A 22158-nucleotide genomic window follows, 5' to 3' on the forward strand; every position below is an offset into this window, starting at 1 on the left:
CTGCATTTTAATAAGCATGCTTAAGCTGGCCACTTGCATTTTGAAGGACAAACATGCTCCCTGTCTAGCTTGGTGCGCTATCCAGTTTCTTGCCGAATATGCCCCCCCAGCCCCCTCCTGGGCCTGCACCCCAAAGGTGCTGTTTGCAATAGACATTATATTCTAGCAGTGCGCAAATTCTCCAGTCCCCCTCCCCGCCTCCTGCCCAGCCCCCCACAACAGTCTCCATGGCAAGGATCAGGAATGCATCTCACCACCATGTTTCATGTCTTCCAGTTTCTTAATCACCCAGGAGGCATCGCTGCTCTCTGGGTTGACTGTACTGACAACCTGTACTGCATTGGTGGCAAAGGTGACGATGCCGTATCTGGGGGAGACGTCATAGCTGGAGACCTACAAGGGGAGGCCAGAGTGTCAGGAGAGGGAGGAACCATTAGGATCACTCAAACTGCATCTTCCCTCCTCAAGACAGTTTTTTTTTAAAGCTGTACACCTTAGGTCTATAAAGAACATTTGCCTCGTGTTCTGCCCCTAGACTTGCAAGTAATGACTGGGCTCTGGCCCTGGAGCTACAGAAATTGCTGGCCTCTGCCTGTACAGTGCTAGAGGATGCCTCAAACAGGGCTCCCAGCAGTCAGGAAGACCTAGATCTGTGCTTCAGTCTAGGATGCCATCTAGACTGCAGTGCCAGCCCGTCTAAGCATGGTCAACTGACCCCAAGGACCAATGCCCACCAAGCTCTAGAAAGCCCTCACCTCAGAGCTTGCTCCTCACTCCATCCAACAGTATCTATTTGTTATTTAACTTTATTTATTTGTTACATTTCTATCCCGCCTTTACTCCAAAGAGCCCAAAGCAGCGAACATGATCCTCCTCCCCTCCATTTTATCCTCACAACAAACCTGTGTGGCAGCTTAGGCTGAGAGTCAGTGACTGGCCCAAAGTCACTTACAATGATTAAAAAAACAGACAATAAAATATGAAATACAACCACCAATAACAAAAAATAAAAACAGCTAAAGCTAGAACCACTAAAAGGCTTCACAGGAGAGAACAAAATCTAAACCCAGACAAAAGGTCTCGTGGTGGTGGGGACTCTGGGGAGGGGGTGCCATAATCTGGGTGTCGCAGTTGAAAAGGCCCTGCCCTGCATTCTAGCTAGATAAGTCTCTGGAGGAAACAGGACACATAGCCAGGCCTCCAACAGTGGCTACAGTCTCTTGGTTGAAGACACTGGGCTGGCTCGCACAATTGCCAGGCAGTTAACAAGCCGTGGTGGCTTGTTAACCAGGCTATGCACGCCGGTCTCATGCAGCCCCATTTGCTTATTTACTTTCACCGGTGTGTTGTCCAAATCCAGCGAAAGTGGGTTGCTGCCCATGGGTTCTTGACTGTTGCTGCCCATGGGTTCTGGGTAGTTTGTTACCTACAGCAGAAACCCACAATTCACTGGCAATCGTGCAAACCAGGTCGCTGCCTAGGTACTTGCTGCCTCTCCACAATTAGAGATGTGTGAGCAGCCTTGTGCTTGCCCTGAAAAGCAGTTAGGCCCTTCAGCCCTGAACACTTGAGGGAGCTCAATGAAAGTAAAGCTTAACACTCAAATGACACAAATGCCAGCCCTCCTACAGCTGCTACCGTTTCCCTCCCCCAAGGACAGCACTCCTCCTCACCTTAGGGAAAGTGGATAGGGGGGTAGCTGGAGGAGGGCTCCAACCAAGACTAGAGGTTCCGGGGGGAGGGGGGGTGCCCATCTGGCCAGAAATGACATGAAAAGTGTCATTTCCTGTCAGGGAATCATGGGGCTTGCAGTCCAGCTCAGGATTTCCTGGTGGGAAAAGACCAACTTTGTGTGATTTGCTGCCAAATAGGCAGTCCTCTTGTTTGCATCTCTCTGCCAGTTGCTACCCTGTCCCCCTGTCACAAGGTGAGGGTTTTTTGTCCTTAGGAGAAGTGAATGAAGTAGTAGTAGGGCTGGATCAGACTATTTTCAGTCCATGTCAGTTTCACATTCATAAGTGTGTTCCATCTTTTTTGCACATTAATCTCTGGCCACGTGGGGGGAAGAGTTGAAAAAATATGCACAAAAATATGTATGCATTTTATCCTAAAAGATGCATTTTAATATACATTTTATGATAAAATACAGAATTGTATATGTTTTATGGTAAAATATGCAATTTTATGCAGACTTTCGTATGTTTTTAAAGCTGAAAACTACATCACAAAATTCAGAGAAGTGTGGAATAGGAAGGATAATTCCAAGCCACAGATTAGTCCAGGTGATGTGAATCAGGTCAGTTTGCTTCAATACGAGGACCAAACAAAATTCTCAGGCATCCCTTGGGAGCAGCCAGTGTAAGGCTGGTGACATGAGCAGAATCAAGGTGATATGAGCACAATCAAGGTGTGTCCACCTCCATTTTGGTTACACCAATTCAAGCAGGGGTGCTCGCTTAGTTCTTACCCCAGCAGTATCCACAACTGCCACTCTGGAACTGACCCTTTCCTAGTGTTGACTGTGCACTCACTTCCAGCCCTTTTGAGTCTTGGAACTCAAACCCTGTATCTTTTGACCATGTACCTGCTTCTGGCCCACTTGGAGGCTTTTATTGCACACTCGTGATTGGTTACTCACAGAGGTTTGTGGGTCCTTTACTCAACATTGTCAACCTCCGGGGTGTCTCCCGCGCTTTCTGACTTCTATCCCAGTTTTAAAAGGTCAGGGATAATGCACTAATAAATGTTAATCCACTTTAATGGCCGTATGAAATTGCGCAGTTCCGCAATAACATAGCGCCATCTAGTGGCTGTATAATGAAATAAGTAGAACTTGCAGATAAAGAAAGTCCCAGAAAAAATCCCTATGTCAGCCTGTGTAAGCAGCCGATCTTAATCCCGCAAAGAATCCAGAAGCAGAAGCTCCAGTAAGTTGTGGGATAAAAAGCCTGGTGTGGAGAAGCCCTTGGACTGAAAGCATGCTCTCCCTAGGTCCCAGAACCTGACTCTCTGGAGCCTAACCCTTGCCAAAGCCTGATACCACTCATGGAACCCACCCCTTCCTATACTCATAGAGCTCTGCCCCACAAATCCCCACCCAGATACTAGACCTTATTTCAAGTGTTGGCAATCCTGTTCAAGAATGTAGGCCTTACATCTACACTGCTTACAGACCAGGTTCAGATGATTGTGGGGGCAAAAGAACCCATCATGGGTTCTTCCCCCACCCCTGTACAGGCCAGGTGCACAACCGTGATTTGCATAATTACCTGTAATGCAGTGCAGGTTGCTGTGTTGTCTGAACCCGCTGCACCACACAGCTGGGGCAGCTTCTTACCCACCCTACGACCCACAGCTTGCAGTAGGGGTTGTGGGGCTGGTGAGAAGCCACCCCCATCGTGCTGCTTGCTGGGCTCAGATGAGACTGCAACCCATGCTGCATTGTGGGTAATTATGCAAATCGCAGTCACGCAACCAGCACACCTAAGGGTAGGGGAAGAATCCATGATGGGTTCTTTCACCCCCACAACTGTCGAACGCGGCCACGATCTTGGGGCAAGGGGGAGCAAATAAGGTTCTAAGCCTTCCTCACCGTCTCAATCAGTTTGATCGCCGCATTCTTTGCTTTCTCAAACGTCTCCCGGCGAATGCTTTGGGAGGCATCAAGGACAATGTAGATGTTCATTGAGCCACCTGCTTCAATCTTGATTCTACGCTTCTCTGTAGCAGCTGTGGGGAGAATAGAACCAGAGATCAGGGGTGGTTTTCCCAGCCTCATCCAGCATCTACACCAGCGGTCTTAAACTCTCAGCCTGTGGGCCTAATCCAGCCTGCCAGAGGTCCCAATCTGGCCTACAGAGGTTCCCTCTCATCATAATTCCCTCTGTTTCCAATGTTCACTTGTGAGTGTCATTGCTTATGTAGCCAAAGGAGCACTAACCACACACAGGAGGGAAGTATCAGCTGGCTTGGGAGAAACCCAAGGTATGCAGAAGTACAAAACATCTTTAGGAAAAAACAACAACACCTTTGGGGGGGGGGAATCCCCCAAAACAGCCCAATTAGGATTGAGCATGATCACAGAATGCTGACTGGGGGGGTGGAGGAATGGAAAACCAGGGGGGGGGAATCCCCCAAAACAGCCCAATTAGGATTGAGCATGATCATAGAATGCTGACTGGGGGGGTGGAGGAATGGAAAACCAGGTGGGAAGGGGAATGGAATATTGTGCAGGAGGGCATGGTTGATCAGCTGGAACCCTGAACAGGAGCACTCCATGCTGCAACCTTTTGTTGCAGATCCCACTAGTGGCCACCTCCTTGTGTTTTTGAATGAGATGCCCACCATGGATGGAGAAGGTGAGATCCCTTCAGCTGCAGGGAAGGGGCAGATGTGTGTGTGAGAAGAGATGGGGCGGGGGAGAGAGAGAGAGAGAGCGGGGGGGGGGGGGAGAGAGAGAGAGAGAGCGGGGGGGGGAGAGAGAGAGAGACAGAGAGAGAGAACAGTGTTTCTAAATGAAGTTAGCTAAAACTGGAGGCACAGCCAAGTCAGGGCAATCCAAATTGCTATCGGTGGGATCTTCTGCCTTGTAGGAATACCAGCTATTTGCTTCCACTTATACTCAACTTATGCTCTCCTTTTAGATTTGTAAACAAAGAAAACACTACCTATACACCCAATTGTTTCACTGTGATGTTTCTAGTGAGCATTTGTTCACTTTCTTGAACTTTTGAGGAAAGGAGAGGTAATTTTAAAACAAAACAAAGAAACGTTTCCAGTGCTCTCTCTTCCACAGGAAAGGAAAGTAATGCCAGTGGCACTACCCTGGAATATCTTACCACTAAGGGAAGTGGGGGGCATCTAACAATATTATGATGTCCCTTGTTCTATGCCAGGGGGAGGGGGTCCTTGCATCAAGCCACACACCATTCACAAAAACTTACAAACATTTTTATCAGGATCCGAGGACTCGGCAACTTCAGTGAGGGACGAGATGAACTTGGAGGCAACTTCTTCTGGAGTGTCAAAGGTGTACGGGTCTGAGAAGGAAAATGGGGAGACAGAATTAGGAACAGGAGTATAAGAGCTTGTTCACACAACTAAATATATAACATTCTGGTGCAAACCAGAGCAGGGGTTGAAAGGATAGTTGGCAGGGAGTGGGGGAAGAGGAGCAGTTTGCTTTGCTGAATGGGGATTACTTGTGAATAAACACTGAAGAAGGATCTTGACCATGGGGCTGTTTTTGTGCTACATGAATTGCTGTGAGGAACCTCCATTTTAATTTCGCTCCTGGCTGATTGTGGAAAAGCGGTAGGCCTCGGTAGCACTAAAGGGCTTCAGTGTGGAAAGGGTGACGATACAATGCTAAGGAGATGGCGGTGGGGCGGGGCTGAGTCCTGGGAGCTTGCCCTCTCCTCTACCAATGTAACCCTTTTAATGGTTCGCTCCTTCAGCCTGCTCCCTTGGAACTTGACCCCTGCCTTCTTAATGGGCTAGACTGCATCTGGCCCTCTTGACTGCCTATTGCTGCCTTGATACTCAACCCCTGCCTGGTTTGGCCCATGCACTTTGTTATGGCCCGCTTGGACTGAATCATCCTGGGTCCTGGAACCTGCCTTCTTGCCTAGAGCCTGACCCTTGCCTGAGGTGTGACAGACTGCTTCTGATGCTGAAGCAGTAAACCCCTTTCTGGATTACTGTACTCCTCCAGTTGGGCCTTTTCTCTCACTGTACTCCTCCAGTTGCACCTTTTCTCTCACTGTACTCCAGTTGGGCCTTTTCTCTCGGTTTCTCTCACTGTACTCCAGTTGGGCTTTTTCTGTCCTGGCTCATCACACGTGCATAGAAAGCTGCCACACACCAGGCCAGAATTGGTGTCTACCTAGCCCGATATTATCTATTTTGCCTAGCAACAGTTCTCCAGCTCCCAGGCTGAGAAGGGTTCTTTTCCCATCACCTGCTACTGCCCCCTTTTTTAACTGGGGAATGCCAGGGATTGAAGCTGGAACCCTTTTCATGCCAGGCATGTGCTCTCACATTGAGCTATGATCCTCTCCTAGTGGGCACTCTCCATGGACAAAGAATACCAGTGTGTTTCAGCCATATGCCATGCCCTTCCTATGTTTGTAGGTCATTCATGAATTGTTCATTGTGTTTCTTTATGGAACCATGAACTCCACCCACATGGGGTATCAAACCTACTATTATTATTGGGATCCTGGATGAAAAAGACGCAGGCAGCGGTGTACGCTGGATTTGGCTGAACCCAATACCAAACTGGGCTGATTTGGAAAGATTTGTGAGGTGTCTGAATTGAAGTTCGGGGCCTCCAAATTAGACCAAGCCTGAATCTGAACCCTCCCGAAGCATTCTGAGCAATCCAGATTTGGAGGGAGAGAGAATGTGTCTGAAAAAATGGATACATTTCTTCTCAAGCTGTCCTTAGAAGAAAAACACCCAGGTAAGGAGATGGGAATTGGGGTTTGGATTTGGCCCCCAATTCAAATTGGGTGGCCTCTGAATTGGTCTGAGGAGAATTGGGCTATTTTCTAAATTGCGGGATCAGGTCCAAAATGAATCTTGTGGTCTATGCACAACCCTAGATGCAGGTTAAAGGCCCCTTATCTTACCAGATGAAATGGACTATTTCCCTTCGCTTTCTCACCCAGTTCAGATATAATACCCAAACCATGACTGGCTGATGTGGGCTTTGGGTAGACATGCACTCTTTCACCCACCTGCCCCAAACCTCCCCTCCCCTTGTGTGTTCGAATTCCCTCCCTGGTTTGAGCAAACCATGCCATAAATCAGGCAAGTGATGTTTACCTCAAACCATAGTTTCCTTACATGTGCAAAACAGAATTGGAAACCACAGTTTGAATTAGGTTTCCAGTTCTGTTTTGTAGGCAAAACATAGTTTGATTTACATCTTTTGGCAAACTATGATTTGTTCAAACCAGGAAGCGAGGAAGGAAATCAGAGCATGCAAGGCAAGGGAAAGAGGGAGTGCATAAACCTGAAGCCCATTCATGATGGCCATACCATACATCTGAACCGTTCCTCCGACTGAACCCCTGAAAGCAAGAACAAATCTGAAGTGAAATGAAGGGCGCTTATCCCCAGATAATGTATTTCGTAAACAGGAAACCCCCTCATGGTCACTTTTGGGATTTATCCCCCCAATCTCAGACCCCACCTGCTACCCGTCCCCATTTACTCACATCGACATTCTGGTTCTGATCCACTCCAGTTTTCTGACTCTAGGCAAGTCCGTTCTTTGGACCCCACGAGAGTGAGTCCTCTGTCACAGCGGTAGCGGACCTTGTATTCTACCCGGTATTCAGTGCCAGTTTTTAGGGCACCAATTGGGATACCAGGGTTAGAGCAGTGGCCACCTGGGTAGGAGAAGAGATTACACAATTATGGAACTGTCAATCATTTTAAAGTGTATGCGTGTAACAGTAAAGACATGCTGTTGTGTGCATGTAAAAAATATCTGTCATTGCTCAAAAAACTCCCAAAGATACAAGGTTACACTCCTTCACCTTACCGAATTATCCACACTCTCTGTTATTTCAGGAATCCAGAAATTCTTGTTTTCTGATCCATGCAGCAAAGGAAGCTAATACATATTATAAGGCTGAACTGCACCTGTACTCTCTTAACTGAGTCAGAGATTACATCTTGCAAATAACATCTTGACGTATCAGAGGAATATCAGAGGAAGAGCTGAGTCCTTGCAAACTGATCTAGTTAACATAGAAATTCCAAGTCTCAAGGGCTTGTCCTGCTATCAATATTAGCTCAAAGAGAAACAGGGCACATACATGTTTCTCTGCTTTCATCTGGCTCAGTTCTCGCAAAGCTTATGATGAATGAGCAAGTGCAGAAGGGTGTAGGTGGAAGGAACCAAAAGATGGGGAAAAAGAGACCAATCTTTATCATCTATCCCCTTTCCAAAGAGGAAGAGCTGGCAGATCTTCCCTGCAGCTCAACATCAAACTCACCTCCATCATCACATATAGTTGTCTCTCCACTCCATTTCCCATTGGGCTGACAGGTGCGGATCTGGGACCCTCGCATTGTGTACCCCTGGTAGCACTCAAACCTCAGTTCCTGGCTTACATTGTAGTATTGCTGGCGGGGCTCATACTGGCCATTTTCGAATTCGAGAGGCCTGTGGCAGCGGATGACTGGAAAGAATAGCAAATGTCAATAAGAGGGATCTAGTTATCTGTCTGCATGGTCTGTCAAACCCACCCTGCACCTCCCCCACCTCACAATCCTGTCTTGTCCTGCCACTCTGAGGCCATTTCAGCCTTGAGGCCACGGCTGCCAACATTTGAAAATGCAGAGGAGGGTGGCCAGAATTCCCTATTCTCACAATCATTTTAGATGTGGTAAAATCACCATGAAAAGCAAAAGGGCTCCAAGACACAGTAAATCTCAGCTCTTATCAGATGTGTCGAACTGGCATCTTTTCTTTTTTACCAGCTCCTGCACCAGCTTTATCTGTGGACATTAGCAGGTGACAAAAAACATGCCACAAAAAGCTTCTCCTGCTGATTCCTGCAGATCCAACAGCTGTTGAAATGCACAAGAGCAGGCCAGGTCAACATTTTTCCTGATCAGTTGTGGATCCTACATATGTATGCCAGGGAACATCAGCTCTGTAGCCAGGGGAGGGCAAATGGGTGCACTGCCCCCCACCCCCTAGAGCTCTGCTTTGCCTCCCCTAGGAATTGGGGGTGGGATTGTCTTTTTAATTTGTGACATAACAGACAATGACAGCCTCCATTTAAAGAATGACAGCTTGTTTTAAGAACATGAGCAATGTGAGAATAGGACCCTCTGAAAGATTCAGTAAATAAGCCGGGGTGAGTGCACAATGAAGCCTCATCTGGAAGAGCTCTGTTTGCTCACTCAAGACTTCCCCTGATTGAGGGTGGATTTTTCATGATCACAATCACCCTGTAATTTGCTTAAGTGATCCTGAAAAAAATAGCCTGTATATTAACATGACCCTTGAAGAGTTATATATTAGAACTTTGTATTATGGGCTAGAGTTAGACTCCTCCCTAGTACTTGATGTTAAAGGATGAAAATATCCCTAAAGGAATAGAAACACTGCTGTGCACACTGCAGTTAGCTGGCTGGCCAACTAGGCTGTAACTCAGACCTAATTTCTGGTTTTCCCAATGTGTGCAGCTCAGCATGAGGGCTTTTCGGGGTTTCTGGTCAGAAACCTTTTGGTATCCCCTTGTTCACTGTATCCTTATCATCCTTTTTTTCCTTATGAAACAACAACAAAAAAAGCCAGTAATTTAATTCTCAGTGTTCATACTACATTTCCTGTAACCTTGACCTTTACATAGTCCATTATGTAAGTTAGCCCACTCCCTGCATGGAGGAGTGAAGGGGAAAGTCAGTGCCTTTCTCTTCTCCTGGCCCGGCCCTCTGAGGGGTGGGATTGGCTGGCGCAATGTGCCCCCTGCAAAAATGCCCCTCCCCCCCCGTGGCTGCCCCACCTAACAAGGAAAGCTGGCTGCAGGGCTGGGGAGCATCCAAAAGGGTATTCACAGTATAAAAATAATGAATAAAAGGTTACATAAGAATGCAGCCAATTTGGGTGTATCTATACTACAAATGTATATATGATTTTGGCATATTTGGGGAGCATCCTCATCTCAGGTTAGCTCAGTCATCTGTGTCACCTTGAAAGTGATAAGCAGGAGGAGAAGGCTAACAATGGTTACTTGTACCCATGTGCTACCTCCAGTAACAGAGGCAGTATGCCTATGTACAGTACACCAGTTGGTGGGGAACATGGGCGGGAGGGTGCTGTTGCGCTTGTGTCCTGTTTGTGGGTTTCTGGTCGACAGCTGGTTGGCCACTGTGTGAAAAGAATGCTGGAGTAGATGGACCCTTGGTTTGATCCAGCAGGGCTCTTCTTCATATGTTCTTACTAGATGTAGATTTTGCTTAAAATATATGAAAACAGAATGTGTGGTAAAACAATCTGTATCCACCCTCTGTATCATCCTGCGTGATAAAAAATATATAGCTCCTTTCACACATTCTGAGGGCAGAGCCCGTCACCACAATCCCACCCCACCCCAGCTCCAGGCATGGTCACTGAATATGTATTCCCTTCCAAGCATCTGAAAGGGCCTTATCTAAATAAATAAATATTTGGTAACATAAGGGCCTTCCTGTGAGGCCCTTCTTCAGGGGGCCCTGCTGTCAGAGGTGAGCAGGATGGTGACTGGGAACAGAGTCTTCTTAGTGGGGGCACCTCACCTGCTGCCAGATGAGGCTTTTATGGTGCCATCGCACTGCCTCATTCACAGAATTTTACAGGGGATCTAGACATTGTTGTTTTGTTCTTGTAACTCTCTTGTGTCTTCCCAACACTTCTTCTGTCTTTTTCCCCACCAGTTCTTCCTGCCACTTCTGTCTCAGGATATCATTAAGAAAAAGAGATGGAATTGCTGCAGAATGCCTTCTGATTGGTACTGCTAGGAACCCTCTGTGTGGACTTGGAGAGTCCCCACCCCCAGCACTGAGCTTAATGTGTGTGTGTTTTTGTTACAAGATGACTTTTTTTTAATTCTCACAGGCTTTTTAGATCTTCTGTTTCAAGGTTTGTGGTTTTAACCTGATGCGAGAGTGGTCAATTTCTTTTATTTTATCTTGTTGGTCTGCTACTTTTACAATCTTTTACAGGCTGTTCTGTTATTCTTTTAACTGCCATTAGCCACTCTGAGAGCCTTTGAGATGAAGGTTGGGTATGAGGTATTACAAGCAAACATAATTACAAACAAATATATTTGTTACAGGCAAACAAATCAATTCAAGGCAGGATAAAACAGTTTTAAATACATACATCTCACACACGTGCATGCACGTAACATGTACATAGATACCTATACAGAATGCATTTCCATTGACATTAAAACTCCCCAGCCAGAAACAATTCCACCTCAAATTAGGAAGAAGGGCTTGCAAGATTAGAGGGTGTGGCTTCCAGGCAGTGGTGCTGTCACTGCAGGACTTTGGGGCTGAGGTCCAGAGCCCCACTCAGCAGAATGAGCAGGAGGGTCCCCAAATGCAGCAGGGCTGGCTTATCACATTTTAACATAAGAGAGGGGGTGGGGGCTATAAATCCATTACGTCTGGAGTGTAAAATGACATAACTTCACCACTGCTTCCAGGCCAGCTTGAAATGCAAGACGTCTCTTTAGAAATGAACAACTGCCCTCATACCTTCACACTTGGCCTTGTGGATGATCCTTTTGTACGCATTTTCCATGGAGCTCCACCGCCCGTTGAACTCACAAGTCCGGATCTCCGTAGGGTATGGGTATTTCCCATTTGGGCATGAATAAAGCAGTGCTGTGCCATTGCCCAGCACTGTGTAGGTGCCTCCTTCAATCTCGGCTGTTTTGGGGTCACAGGCGCCATTGGCCACATCTGGGGGAAAGCAGATGTGGAAATGAAAAGGGTTCAGATCACAATTGGCAAGCACAACCTATCTGTCCAGGTTGTAGTCCAGACTTTGCTCTAATGACTATATACTCTCTTACAACACTAAGGGAGCAATCCTATTTGGATCAACGGTCGCCTCCGAGCCAGGGGGCGATCACCTATCCAGTGCAGGGCAGGAGGAGCGGTGAGGAGGGGATCTCCTCCCTGCTCCTGCCGCCCTGCTTTCGCAGCTTGACAGCTTGACAGCTTGATTTAGGCTGTCTGGCCGCAGGACCTCAGAGAGCAGGAAGGGGCAGCCGGACAACAAATAGGATGTGTCGTACCGGCACTTTTGACCTCCCCGCCCCGGGCTTCCCCCGGGAACGCCCCATTTCCCCCGCTCCACGCTGCTGTTCTGAGCACAGAGCATGGGGCCGATCCATGTTGCCTATGAGGCGGCATGGGAGGGGGTGGGGGTCGGTTCTCTAGGAACGGACCTATTCTATGGCCATCTTGCCACTGACTAGCAGTGATAGGATTGTGCCCTAAGAGCATTTCTGCACGAGGCTTTTATTGCACGCTTGTGTACGGTCACTCACAGGAAATTGCTGGTCCTTTACAGGACATCGTAAAGGGCGCCTCCCAGGTGGTTTCCGACCTTTACCCCTCCTCTAAAAAGATCGGAGATAATCCGATAAGGAATACTGATCCAATATATTGGCTGTGTGTAATTGCGCAGTTGAGCTATAACCACAGCACCATCTCGTAGCTGTAAAATGAAACGTATAGAACTTGCCGAGAAAGGACTTCCCCAATTCAAAGCACATGTCTGCCCATGTAAAGGAGCCGATCTTTGGCTATTGGGCGGTATAGAAATGAAATAAATAAATAAATAAATAAATAAATCTTAATCCCGCAAAGAATCCGGAAGCAGAACTCCCAGTAAGGATGTGGGATTTTAGCCTAGTGTAGTGAAGCTCTAAGAACTGCCTTGCAGAGACGTACACTCAGGACCAGCCAGATTTTACTCTGGAGTCTGATTGCAGAGTAGGCCATAATTTTACTCCTTCCTTTACAACCAGACAGTAAAGGGTCAGGGATGGGGGATTCACCAATAACCAGCAGCTTAGCTGACATAGATCTAGGTACACTTTCCTTATTTAATCCAGGTGGCTTTCAAAACTACTGACTCTCTGTATTGTACCATGTAATATAGTTTAAATATCTGGGAAATCCTCTGTAGCTTTCAACAACCTGGGGCAAACAAAATCCGTTAAACAAAAGAAAGATTTATTCAAGAAAACATAATTAAGGTACATGAAAAGAAACAATGAAATTGCTACTCTGACTTATAGTTGCCGAACATCATAGGAAAGTTGTCAGTCGAGAGGACAATGATTGTTGATGATTTTGAGCCAGACAAAGTTGCCCTGTTGTTATGGGAAGAATCCTTTTGAAGCAACCACACATTGGTAAGGAACTGCTTCTAGAATTCTTCTAAAATCTCAGACTGACTATGAAATTATCGTACGAATTAAAGACTATAGAAAACAAGGAGTGGTTGAGAATATTAACTGAATTAGCCAGCTTTGCCACTAATTTGAAAGCGAGCAAGCTCAGATTTAGCTCAGACGGAAGGCAGAGGTGAGAACTGGTTCAGAACTGGACAGCAATTAAAAAAATATATTTAACCCTATCCTATTGCTCTTTTGGGGAGGGCAAGGCTTCTGTGCTTTGAATAACAACATAATAGCAGCAGCAGCAAAAATTCAGCAGGTAAAGCTGTTTCCAGTATGAACAGTGATGGAACCCTTGACTAGTTAAATGGCTGCCTGTCCTGCAGCTATCAAAAGTCGGGAATAGAGCTACCAACTCTTCTCTGGCCTGTGGTCCTTTGCCTTTAAGAGCAACTTCGTCTGCAAACATTACTAAGCAATAATACTTACAGAAAGGGTAGAGAACGTGGGGTTACATCTGGATCTCAGTGATGCCCCTTGCTGTGGAGAGAACTATGGGACCAGGGTTCAAACCTTAGTGAGATGGATGAGGGGGACAAATGCCAGAGCCCCGAGATAATGCATGGTGCCTCTAGCCTACTAGTCGCCAAGCTTCTTGAAAGGAGGTATAGGAAACAACCAGTGGGCAACTTACTAGAATGGGGGGGGGGGAGAGCAGCTAGGACTTATTTAAAAGGGCGGGGATAAAGCAAGAGGAATAACTCTGTTAGGTATACAATTCTCTAAGCAACGAAGTCTCTAAGCAACAAAATGGGAGTGGATGGAGTTGCATAAAGTGTGCGACACGTCTCTCAGTCTCCCTCTGACTACACTCAGTAAGAATCTCCTCAGAACTCACACCCAGGGCTCTTCTACATGACACATTTATTTACCAGTTTTGCTTCTGTGTCTAACCAACACTTTTGGCAATTTTTTTTAAGAGCAGGGAAAATGCAGCATTTAATTGTGAAAGTGAAAGAAAACGCAATTTCCTCATGTGTATTTGCGCTGTTCTGCTGTCCTACAGCACCAACTAGAGGTTATGTAGTGGAAAAGCAGGAAAGAAACTGCTCCTCGGGTAGTAGTTGGATCTCAGTTCTACGATAAAACTGAAAGTAGATACAGCCAATTGTCGATTAACAGCCTTGTGTAGAACAGCGGTCTCCCAAGTGGGGTGCGCGCACCCCAGGGGGTGTGCAAGATGATTCACTGGGGTGCGCGACCCGCCTGATAATTGAGGAGCCTCCCGCTGCTCCTACGAGCTGCCGCTGTGTGCAATGGCGGCGGTGGCGGCGGCAGCAGCAGGATGGGACGGGATCCACGAGGGAAGCTCCATGGCGTTTCTCACTCGGCTCCAGTCCTATCCTGCCTCTGCTGCTGCCACCAAGAGCAACCGCGCCAGGCTCTGCCAGGCACAGCAGAGGAAGGCACAGTTGCTTGCTCGGGCCGTGGCACCGGAGCAGCTGCCTTCCTGCCGAAGGAGAGTGGGAAGGAGATTAACCCTCCCACTCTCCTTTTGCAGAATGAATCCGAGAAGGAAGCGGGCACGTTCCTCTCAGCTTCCATCCTGCCGAGGGAGAGCGGGAAGGGTTAACAGCCCAGGCCAAGCCGCCAGTCGGCCAAGGAGCGGGGACTCTGTGCAGGGTGTGACCAAGGGCATCTCTGCACCAGCCTAAAATCCCGCACTTAAAACGGGGCTTTCTGCTTCCGCTTTAAATGCAGGATCACGACGACTCCCTTTTTCACCCGTTTCCTTTCCCCCCTAACCCCCGTATCTGAATCTTCCATTATCTTTCACTGATCTCACTCCTCTTCTTGCTGCTTTTACGCTTTTCACAGAGGGAACTGAAGCTGAACACAACGGGGTAATTTGATAGCTGATTGTCTGAGATCTATTTAAAAACGGAACAAGGGGCACTTAGTGCAGGAGATGCCCAGGACGGTCACGGCTTCATGTAAAAAGCCCACAAACGTCTGTGACTGAGCGATCTCAATTGCAGCATAAAAGCTCTGTGTGAAGGAGCCCAGGATTCCTGGCTCTGGCGCAGGCAGGAGCCCGGCCAAGCCCGCCTTTCCCCTCCTTGCAAGTTGACAGTGGCGCCCTCTCTCAATCGTCAGCGTATCGCAACGATGAGTGCCCAGTTAAGTGCACTTACAGATTATCTAGTTTTAACTAAACTAACCCTCACAAAATGGACAAGTGGCTTAAAAAGATTCCTGCAAAGAAACCGCGGATTGAATATAATACTAATGATGTGAGCACAAGCGACCAACAAGAAAATGGCAGAGCTGACGCTTCTCCTACTCCTAGTACGAGCTCTTCATCGGCCACATTACGAGGTAAAAAAAAAACCCTAGGAATTTTCTAACCTGTTTAAAAATCTTCCAAACGAAGAGTTTCAGTGGGTTTTGAACCCATTTGTTAATATAAAAATGCAACACCTTCCGATTACTTTGCAAGAACAACTGATTGACATCAGGGAAGATGGAAATGTAGTAGCTGAATTTCAACAAAAACCTTTGCACAATTGGTGGATGGGATTGAAAAATGAGTATTATGATTTAGTAAGTGTAGCCGAAGATGCACTTCTTCCATTTGGATTTACATATCTTGGTGAGGTGTTTTTCCCCCAGCTATGACAGCCATTAAAACCAAGTATTGAAATAAACTGAACTTAGAATCAGACCTTCGAATTGCTGTACCACAAAGTGTTAAACCAAGATTTTCAAAAATAATGAAGCATATTCAATCACATTGCTCTCACTAAAAAATATTATTAACAATCATTTTTATGTGAGAGCAAAAAGGGGTTTTGTACCGTTAATAACATAAAAAATGCTGTTTATTCCATCTTTATCTCATCCTTTTTAATTTTTATTTTTTGTATATGTTTTATAATGTACATATTAGTACAGTAGTACATGTATATAATTTATAAATTAATATACATATATTGGGGGGGCATGCTCAAAAAATTTTAACTGATAGGGGTGCGTGATCAAAAAGGTTTGGAGACCAGTGGTCTAAGAGACAGGGCTTTTAAGATCAAGGAATGTGGCTTGCAGCTAACTACCCCCTTTTTAATATAAATTATCCCCTATATATATATGTATGAGGAAGTGTAGGATGAGAACCAGCCTCAGGCTGTGCGTGCCCTAGGCATCCCAGTAACTTTGTGGCTAGGGACACATTTGAACCCATACCTCCCAAATCTGAATGCAGTATTTTACTGTTTACTGCACATATGCAAGCCCACCCTAACACAAGAAGAGGGAAGGTGCAATATTGACATATTCTTCACATTGGGAAATTTCCAAACCATAGCAGAGGCTCCAGTTTTTGTCAGTGACCCTGGAGTTTAGTGTACTTAACGTAATGGTTAATCCAGTCTTTGTTAATATGGCACCATTTCTTAAAGTTTGTTGTTGTTGTTCAGTCGTTCAGTCGTGTCCGACTCTTCGTGACCCCATGGACCATAGCACGCCAGGCCTTCCTGTCCTGCGCTCTCTCCCGGAGCGTGCTCAAGTTCATATTCATTGCATCTGTGATGCTATCTAGCCATCTCATCCTCTGCCGTCCCCTTCTCCTTTTGCCTTCAGTCTTTCCCAGCATCAGGGTCTTTTCCAGGGAGTTTTCTCTTCGCATTAGGTGGCCAAAATATTGGAGCTTCAGCTTCATTATCTGTCCTTCCAATGAGCACTCAGGGTTGATTTCCTTTAGGATGGACTGATTGGACCTCCTTGCAGTCCAGGGGACTCGTAAGAGTCTTCTCCAGCACCACAGTTCGAAAGCATCAATTCTTCGGCGCTCAGCCTTCCTTATAGTCCAGCTCTCACAGCCATACATTACTACTGGGAAAACCATAGCTTTGATTAGACGGACCTTTGTCGGCAAGGTGATGTCTCTGCTTCTTACTATGCTGTCTAGGTTGGCCATAGCTTTCCTCCCCAGGAGCAAGCGTCTTTTAATTTCATGGCTACAGTCACCGTCTGCGGTGATCTTGGAGCCCAAGAAAGTAAAATCTGTCACTGCTTCCATTTCTTCCCCTTCTATATGCCAGGAAGTGATGGGGCCAGATGCCATGATCTTAGTTTTTTTAATGTTGAGTTTCAAACCAGCTTTTGCACTCTCCTCTTTCACCCTCAACAAGAGGCTCTTGAGATCCTCTTCGCTTTCTGCCTTTAGGGTGGTATCGTCTGCATATCGGAGGTTGTTGATAATTCTCCCGGCAATCTTAATTCCGACCTCTGATTCATCCAACCCGGCATTTCTCATGATGTACTCTGCATATAAGTTAAATAAGCAGGGTGACAATATGCAGCCTTGTCGTACTCCTTTCCCAATTTTGAACCAATCGGTTGTTCCATGTCTGGTTCTTACTGTTGCTTCTTGACCCTCTTACAGGTTTCTCAGGAGACAGGTAAGGTGGTCTGGTACTCCCATCACTTTCAGAATTTGCCAGAGTTTGTTGTGATCCACACAATCAAAGGCTTTAGCGTAGTCAATGAAGCAGAAATAGATGTTTTTCTGGAATTCTCTTGCTTTCTCCATGATGCAGCGAATGTTGGCGATTTGATCTCTAGTTCCTCTGCCTCTTCGAAACCCAGCTTGTACTTCCGGTAGTTCTCGGTTCGCATACTGCTGAAGCCTAGCTTGTAGGATTTTGAGCATCACCTTGCTGGCATGTGAAATGAGCGCAATTGTGCGGTAGTTTGAACACTCTTTGGCGTTGCCCTTCTTTGGAATTGGAATGTAAACTGACCTTTTCCAGTCTTGTGGCCACTGTTGAGTGTTCCAGATTTGTTGACATATTGAATGCAGCACTTTAACAGCATCATCTTCTAGGATTTTAAATAGCTCAGCTGGAATACTGTCATCTCCACTAGCTTTGTTGTTACTAATGCTTCCTAAGGCCCACTTGACTTCACTCTCTAGGATGTCCGGCTCAAGTTCAGTGACCGCACTATCATGGCTATCAGGGACATTCAGATCTTTCCTGTATAGTTCTTCTGTGTATTCTTGCCACCTCTTCTTAATCTCATCTGCTTCTGTTAGGTCCCTGCCTTCTTTGTCCTTTATCATGCCCGTCTTTGCACAAAACGTTCCCTTGAGATCTCCAGTTTTCTTGAAGAGATCTCTAGTCTTTCCCATTCTGTTGTTTTCCTCGATTTCTTTGCATTGTTCATTTAAGAAGGCCTTCTTGTCTCTCCTTGCTATTCTCTGGAACTCTGCGTTCAGTTGGGTATATCTTCCCCTTTCTCCCTTGCTTTTCGCTTCCCTTCTTTCGTGAGCTACTTGTAAAGCCTCATCAGACAGCCACTTTGCTTTCTTGCATTTCTTTTTCTTTGGGATGGATTTCGTTGCTGCCTCCTGAACAATGTTACGGACCTCCGTCCATAGTTCCTCAGGCACTCTGTCTATCAGGTCTAATCCCTTCAATCTATTCCTCACCTCCACTGTATATTCATCAGCGATATGATTTAGGTCATACCTGAACGGTTTAGTGGTTTTCCCGATGTTCTTCAATTTAAGACGAAATTTTGCAAGAAGCAGCTCATGATCTGAGCCACAGTCAGCTCCAGGTCTTGTTTTGACTGACTGTATGGAGCTTCTCCATCTTTGGCTGCAAAGGACATAATCAATCTGATTTCGATATTGACCATCTGGTGACGTCCATGTGTAGAGTCGCCTCTTGTGCTGTTGGAAAAGAGTGTTTGCTATGATCAGCATGTTCTCTTGGCAAAACTCTATTAGCTTTTGTCTTGCTTCATTTTGTACACCAAGGCCATGCCTGCCTGTTATCCCGGTGATTTCTTGATTTCCTACTTTAGCATTCCAATCCCCTATGATGAAGAGGACATCTTTTTTTGGTGTTAGTTCTAGAAGGTGTTGGAGGTCTTCATAGAACCGATCAACCTCAGCTTCTTCGGCCTCAGTGGTTGGGGCATAGACTTGAATTACTGTGATGTTGAATGGTTTGCCTTGGATTCGTACTGAGATCATTCTATCATTTTTAAGATTGTACCCCAGTACTGCTTTTCCCACCCTTTTGTTGACTATGAGTGCTACTCCATTTCTTCTAAGGGATTCTTGCCCACAATAGTAGATATGATGGTCACCTGAATTAAATTCGCCCATGCCTGTCCATTTTAGTTCGCTGATTCCCAAGATGTCGATGTTCAATCTTGCCATCTCATGTTTGACCACCTCCAGCTTACCTTGATTCATTGATCTGACATTCCAGGTTCCTAAACAATATTGTTCTTTACAGCATCGGATTTTCTTTTCACCACCAGACACATCCACAGCTGAGTGTCCTTTCGGGTTTGGCCCAGCCGCTTCACTCTTTCTGGCGCTACTTGGAAATACCCTCTGCTCTTCCCCAGTAGCATATTGGACACCTTCCGACCTGAGGGGCTCATCTTCCGGCGTCATCTCTTTTAGCCTTGTGATACGTTCCATGGGGTTTTCTTGGCAAGAATACTGGAGTGGGTTGCCATTTCCTTCTCCAGTGGACCACATTTTGTCAGAACTCTCTGCCATGACCTGTCCGTCTTGGGTGGCCCTGCACGGCATAGCTTATGGCTTCACTGAGTTACACAAGCCCCTTCGCCACAACAAGGCAGTGATCCATGAAGGGGTTCTTAAAGTTACTTATGCCCTAAGACAGTAAAGTTGAAATCCAGCCCTGTACTGTGCTACCTTTTCACTTTCATTAGAAAACCACAGAACAAAAAATATACAATCCTTTTTTGTTTCCCTTCAAAAAAAAAGAAAAAAAAGCAATACAGCATGCATTGAGCACCACTTTTCTTGGTAGAAAGGTGGGGTACAAATCAAACAAACAAACAAACAAACAAACAAAAATGATCACACACAAAAGGTAGACACCAAAGGCTTCATCCCTAATTGTAGAAGGCCTCAGCCTAGTCCTTGCTGAGGTGCTAACCCTGTGTCTGGAGTGTATCACTTCAGGGTGTAGATGCAGATGGAGAGCCAGTGTGGTGTAGTGGCTAGTGTTGGACTGGGAGCCGGGAGATCTGGGTTCTAGTCCCCACTCAGCCATGGAAGCTCACTGGGTGACTTTGGGCCAGTCACAGACTCTCAGCCCAACCCACCTCACAGGGTTGTTGTTGTGAGGATAAAACGGAGGAGGAGGAGGAGGAAGACTATGTATGCCACCTTGGGTTCCTTAAGGAGGAAAAAAGTCAGGATATAAATGTAATAAATAAATAAATAAATAAAGTGGTTTTACATAAGAGAATGCTCCTCAACCTAAAAAATAATCATCCCCAAAACCTCCTGCCCCAACCTAGTGCCCTCCAGTTAGTTTGGACTACAACTCCCAACATTCCTGACCATAGGTGATGCTGGCCAGGGCTGATGGGACTGAAAGTCCATGTCTGGCAGGGACCAGGTTGTAGAAAGCTGGGCTAGAACCTTTCTCTATTACATTATTTGTACGAAAAACTATTCAAGCATTTAAGGCTCCAGCTGGAGTCTGAGGTGGCACGGCCAAAATACAAGTTTAGGTCCTTGATGTCTGAGGGAAAGGGGGGCCCCAGTGAACATCAGAGGGCTGCTCCAACCATTATAAGAATCTTATGCAGAAACCTCTTCCATGTAGGAATTCATTTCATTTATTAGATTTCTATACCACCCCATAGCCGAAGCTCATTTATTATATTTCTATACTGCCTCATAACCTGCAACCCACTATGTGTAGTTTGTCCAGAATACATGCATTGGGTCACAGCTAATGATTACTACCCAGCATACGTACACATAAAGAAGCATGTGTACAATAGACGCAGGTAGGTTACACACTCAATTCCTAAGTGATCTCACGCAGGAATTCTGCAACATTTGAAATGGCTCTGAAGCATTAGAACAGGGCTGAAATGCATATTTGCAAATAGTCTAATTTTCCAATTTTGTCATTCAAATTTTAAGTGTGAACATTTGAATTCAAATTTCAAAATTTAATTTTGAACATGATTATTTTTTCTTTAAAAAATTAAATTGTTCTACACAATTTCTCTTGATTATTCGTGGTAGGGTTTGGTAGACATTATATATGAAATCAGACATGTTGTCAGATACTAATACCATTGCATGTCAGTTATCAAATACTAACATCATTATTAAATCTTGCCAGATACTAAATAGTATTACATATAATCTATTCAATACTTCCACAGAAAATGAAAGTGCAATCCTATATATGTTTACTTAGAAATAAACCCCATTAAGTTCAGTTGGATGTACTCCCAGGTAAATGTGTATAAGATTGCAGCCTAAGTAATTATTGGTAGAATATCAAATACAGGAACCAAATATTGGGCAAGTGAGAATTCAGAAAAAATCTCAGGCATATTCAACAGCAATAGGTTGTATCGAATGATAGCCCTACGTAAGGTAGACCCATTTAATTGAATGAGACAAATTAAACTAATATTGGATACAACCTAATGTTCAGACAGGAAAACTTCAAAAAGGATTTCAAAGTCTTTTCAGATGTTCTACATCAGAACAAATATCCAGAATGAATTATGCTCGCATTATCTCAAACAGAAACGAGGCTCTAGGGTTTTTCCTCTCAAGGCATCACCAAGTACAATTAGGCAGTGCACTGCTGTGAGGGAAGCTTGCAGCACTGGAATCCCTCTGTAGCTGGCTCTGCGATATGTTCTCTTACCTGTATAAAATGCCCCAAGGGCAACAAGGATGGAGAAAAGCTGGTGAAGTCGCTGCATTTCTGGTTCTTTCTTCTGTTTGTCTTTCAGCCTCTCTGCTGTTTCTATAGTGGCAGCGCCAGTACAGTTCTGCTACTAGTGAAACTTTGGTCTTCCTCTTCACAGGCTAGTTGTTGGCTAACCCCACCCCGAGAAAGCAGCTGAGTTTTGGGAAATGGCATAAACATTAAGCAACTCCAGGGTGGCATGGGGAGGGGTGAGGATAATTTTGGCCTGCAGGTGGACAGAAATCCAGTCACCCCTGAGGGAAGGAAATAGGGAGAAACCCAAATGTCTTGAAGGCAGGAAGGGAAGAAAGTGAAGCAGGGAAATCCCCAGCATAGACGCATTACACATGAGTTTTGGAATGGTCAGCTTGCAGAGGATTACTGGCCAGGGATCGGCCAGCTCCCCGGTATTGCTAGGTGATGTGGCTAACTTCAGCCCCATGAGCATG

General features: G+C 45.8%; 1 protein-coding gene across 1 annotated transcript in view; it reads right to left on the reverse strand.

Annotated features, from left to right (window-relative positions):
* Positions 1 to 21808, reverse strand: part of LOC146355582 (complement factor B-like) — a 38077-nt gene extending 16269 nt beyond the window's left edge. The window contains exons 1-7 of the mRNA XM_084830736.1: positions 21665 to 21808; positions 11269 to 11475; positions 8010 to 8195; positions 7224 to 7397; positions 4944 to 5039; positions 3593 to 3729; positions 255 to 393 (exon numbers count right to left, since the gene is read on the reverse strand). Coding sequence (XP_084686862.1) covers positions 255 to 393; positions 3593 to 3729; positions 4944 to 5039; positions 7224 to 7397; positions 8010 to 8195; positions 11269 to 11475; positions 21665 to 21722 — 997 coding nt within the window. The 5' untranslated portion in view covers positions 21723 to 21808. The remainder of the gene's footprint in view (positions 1 to 254; positions 394 to 3592; positions 3730 to 4943; positions 5040 to 7223; positions 7398 to 8009; positions 8196 to 11268; positions 11476 to 21664) is intronic.
* Positions 21809 to 22158: the final 350 nt, after the last annotated feature.

Source organism: Heloderma suspectum, chromosome 2 (assembly GCF_057233095.1).
Source record: "Heloderma suspectum isolate Gila_16-S chromosome 2, 16-S_ref, whole genome shotgun sequence".
In the NCBI taxonomy this organism is placed as follows: Eukaryota; Metazoa; Chordata; class Lepidosauria; order Squamata; family Helodermatidae; genus Heloderma; species Heloderma suspectum.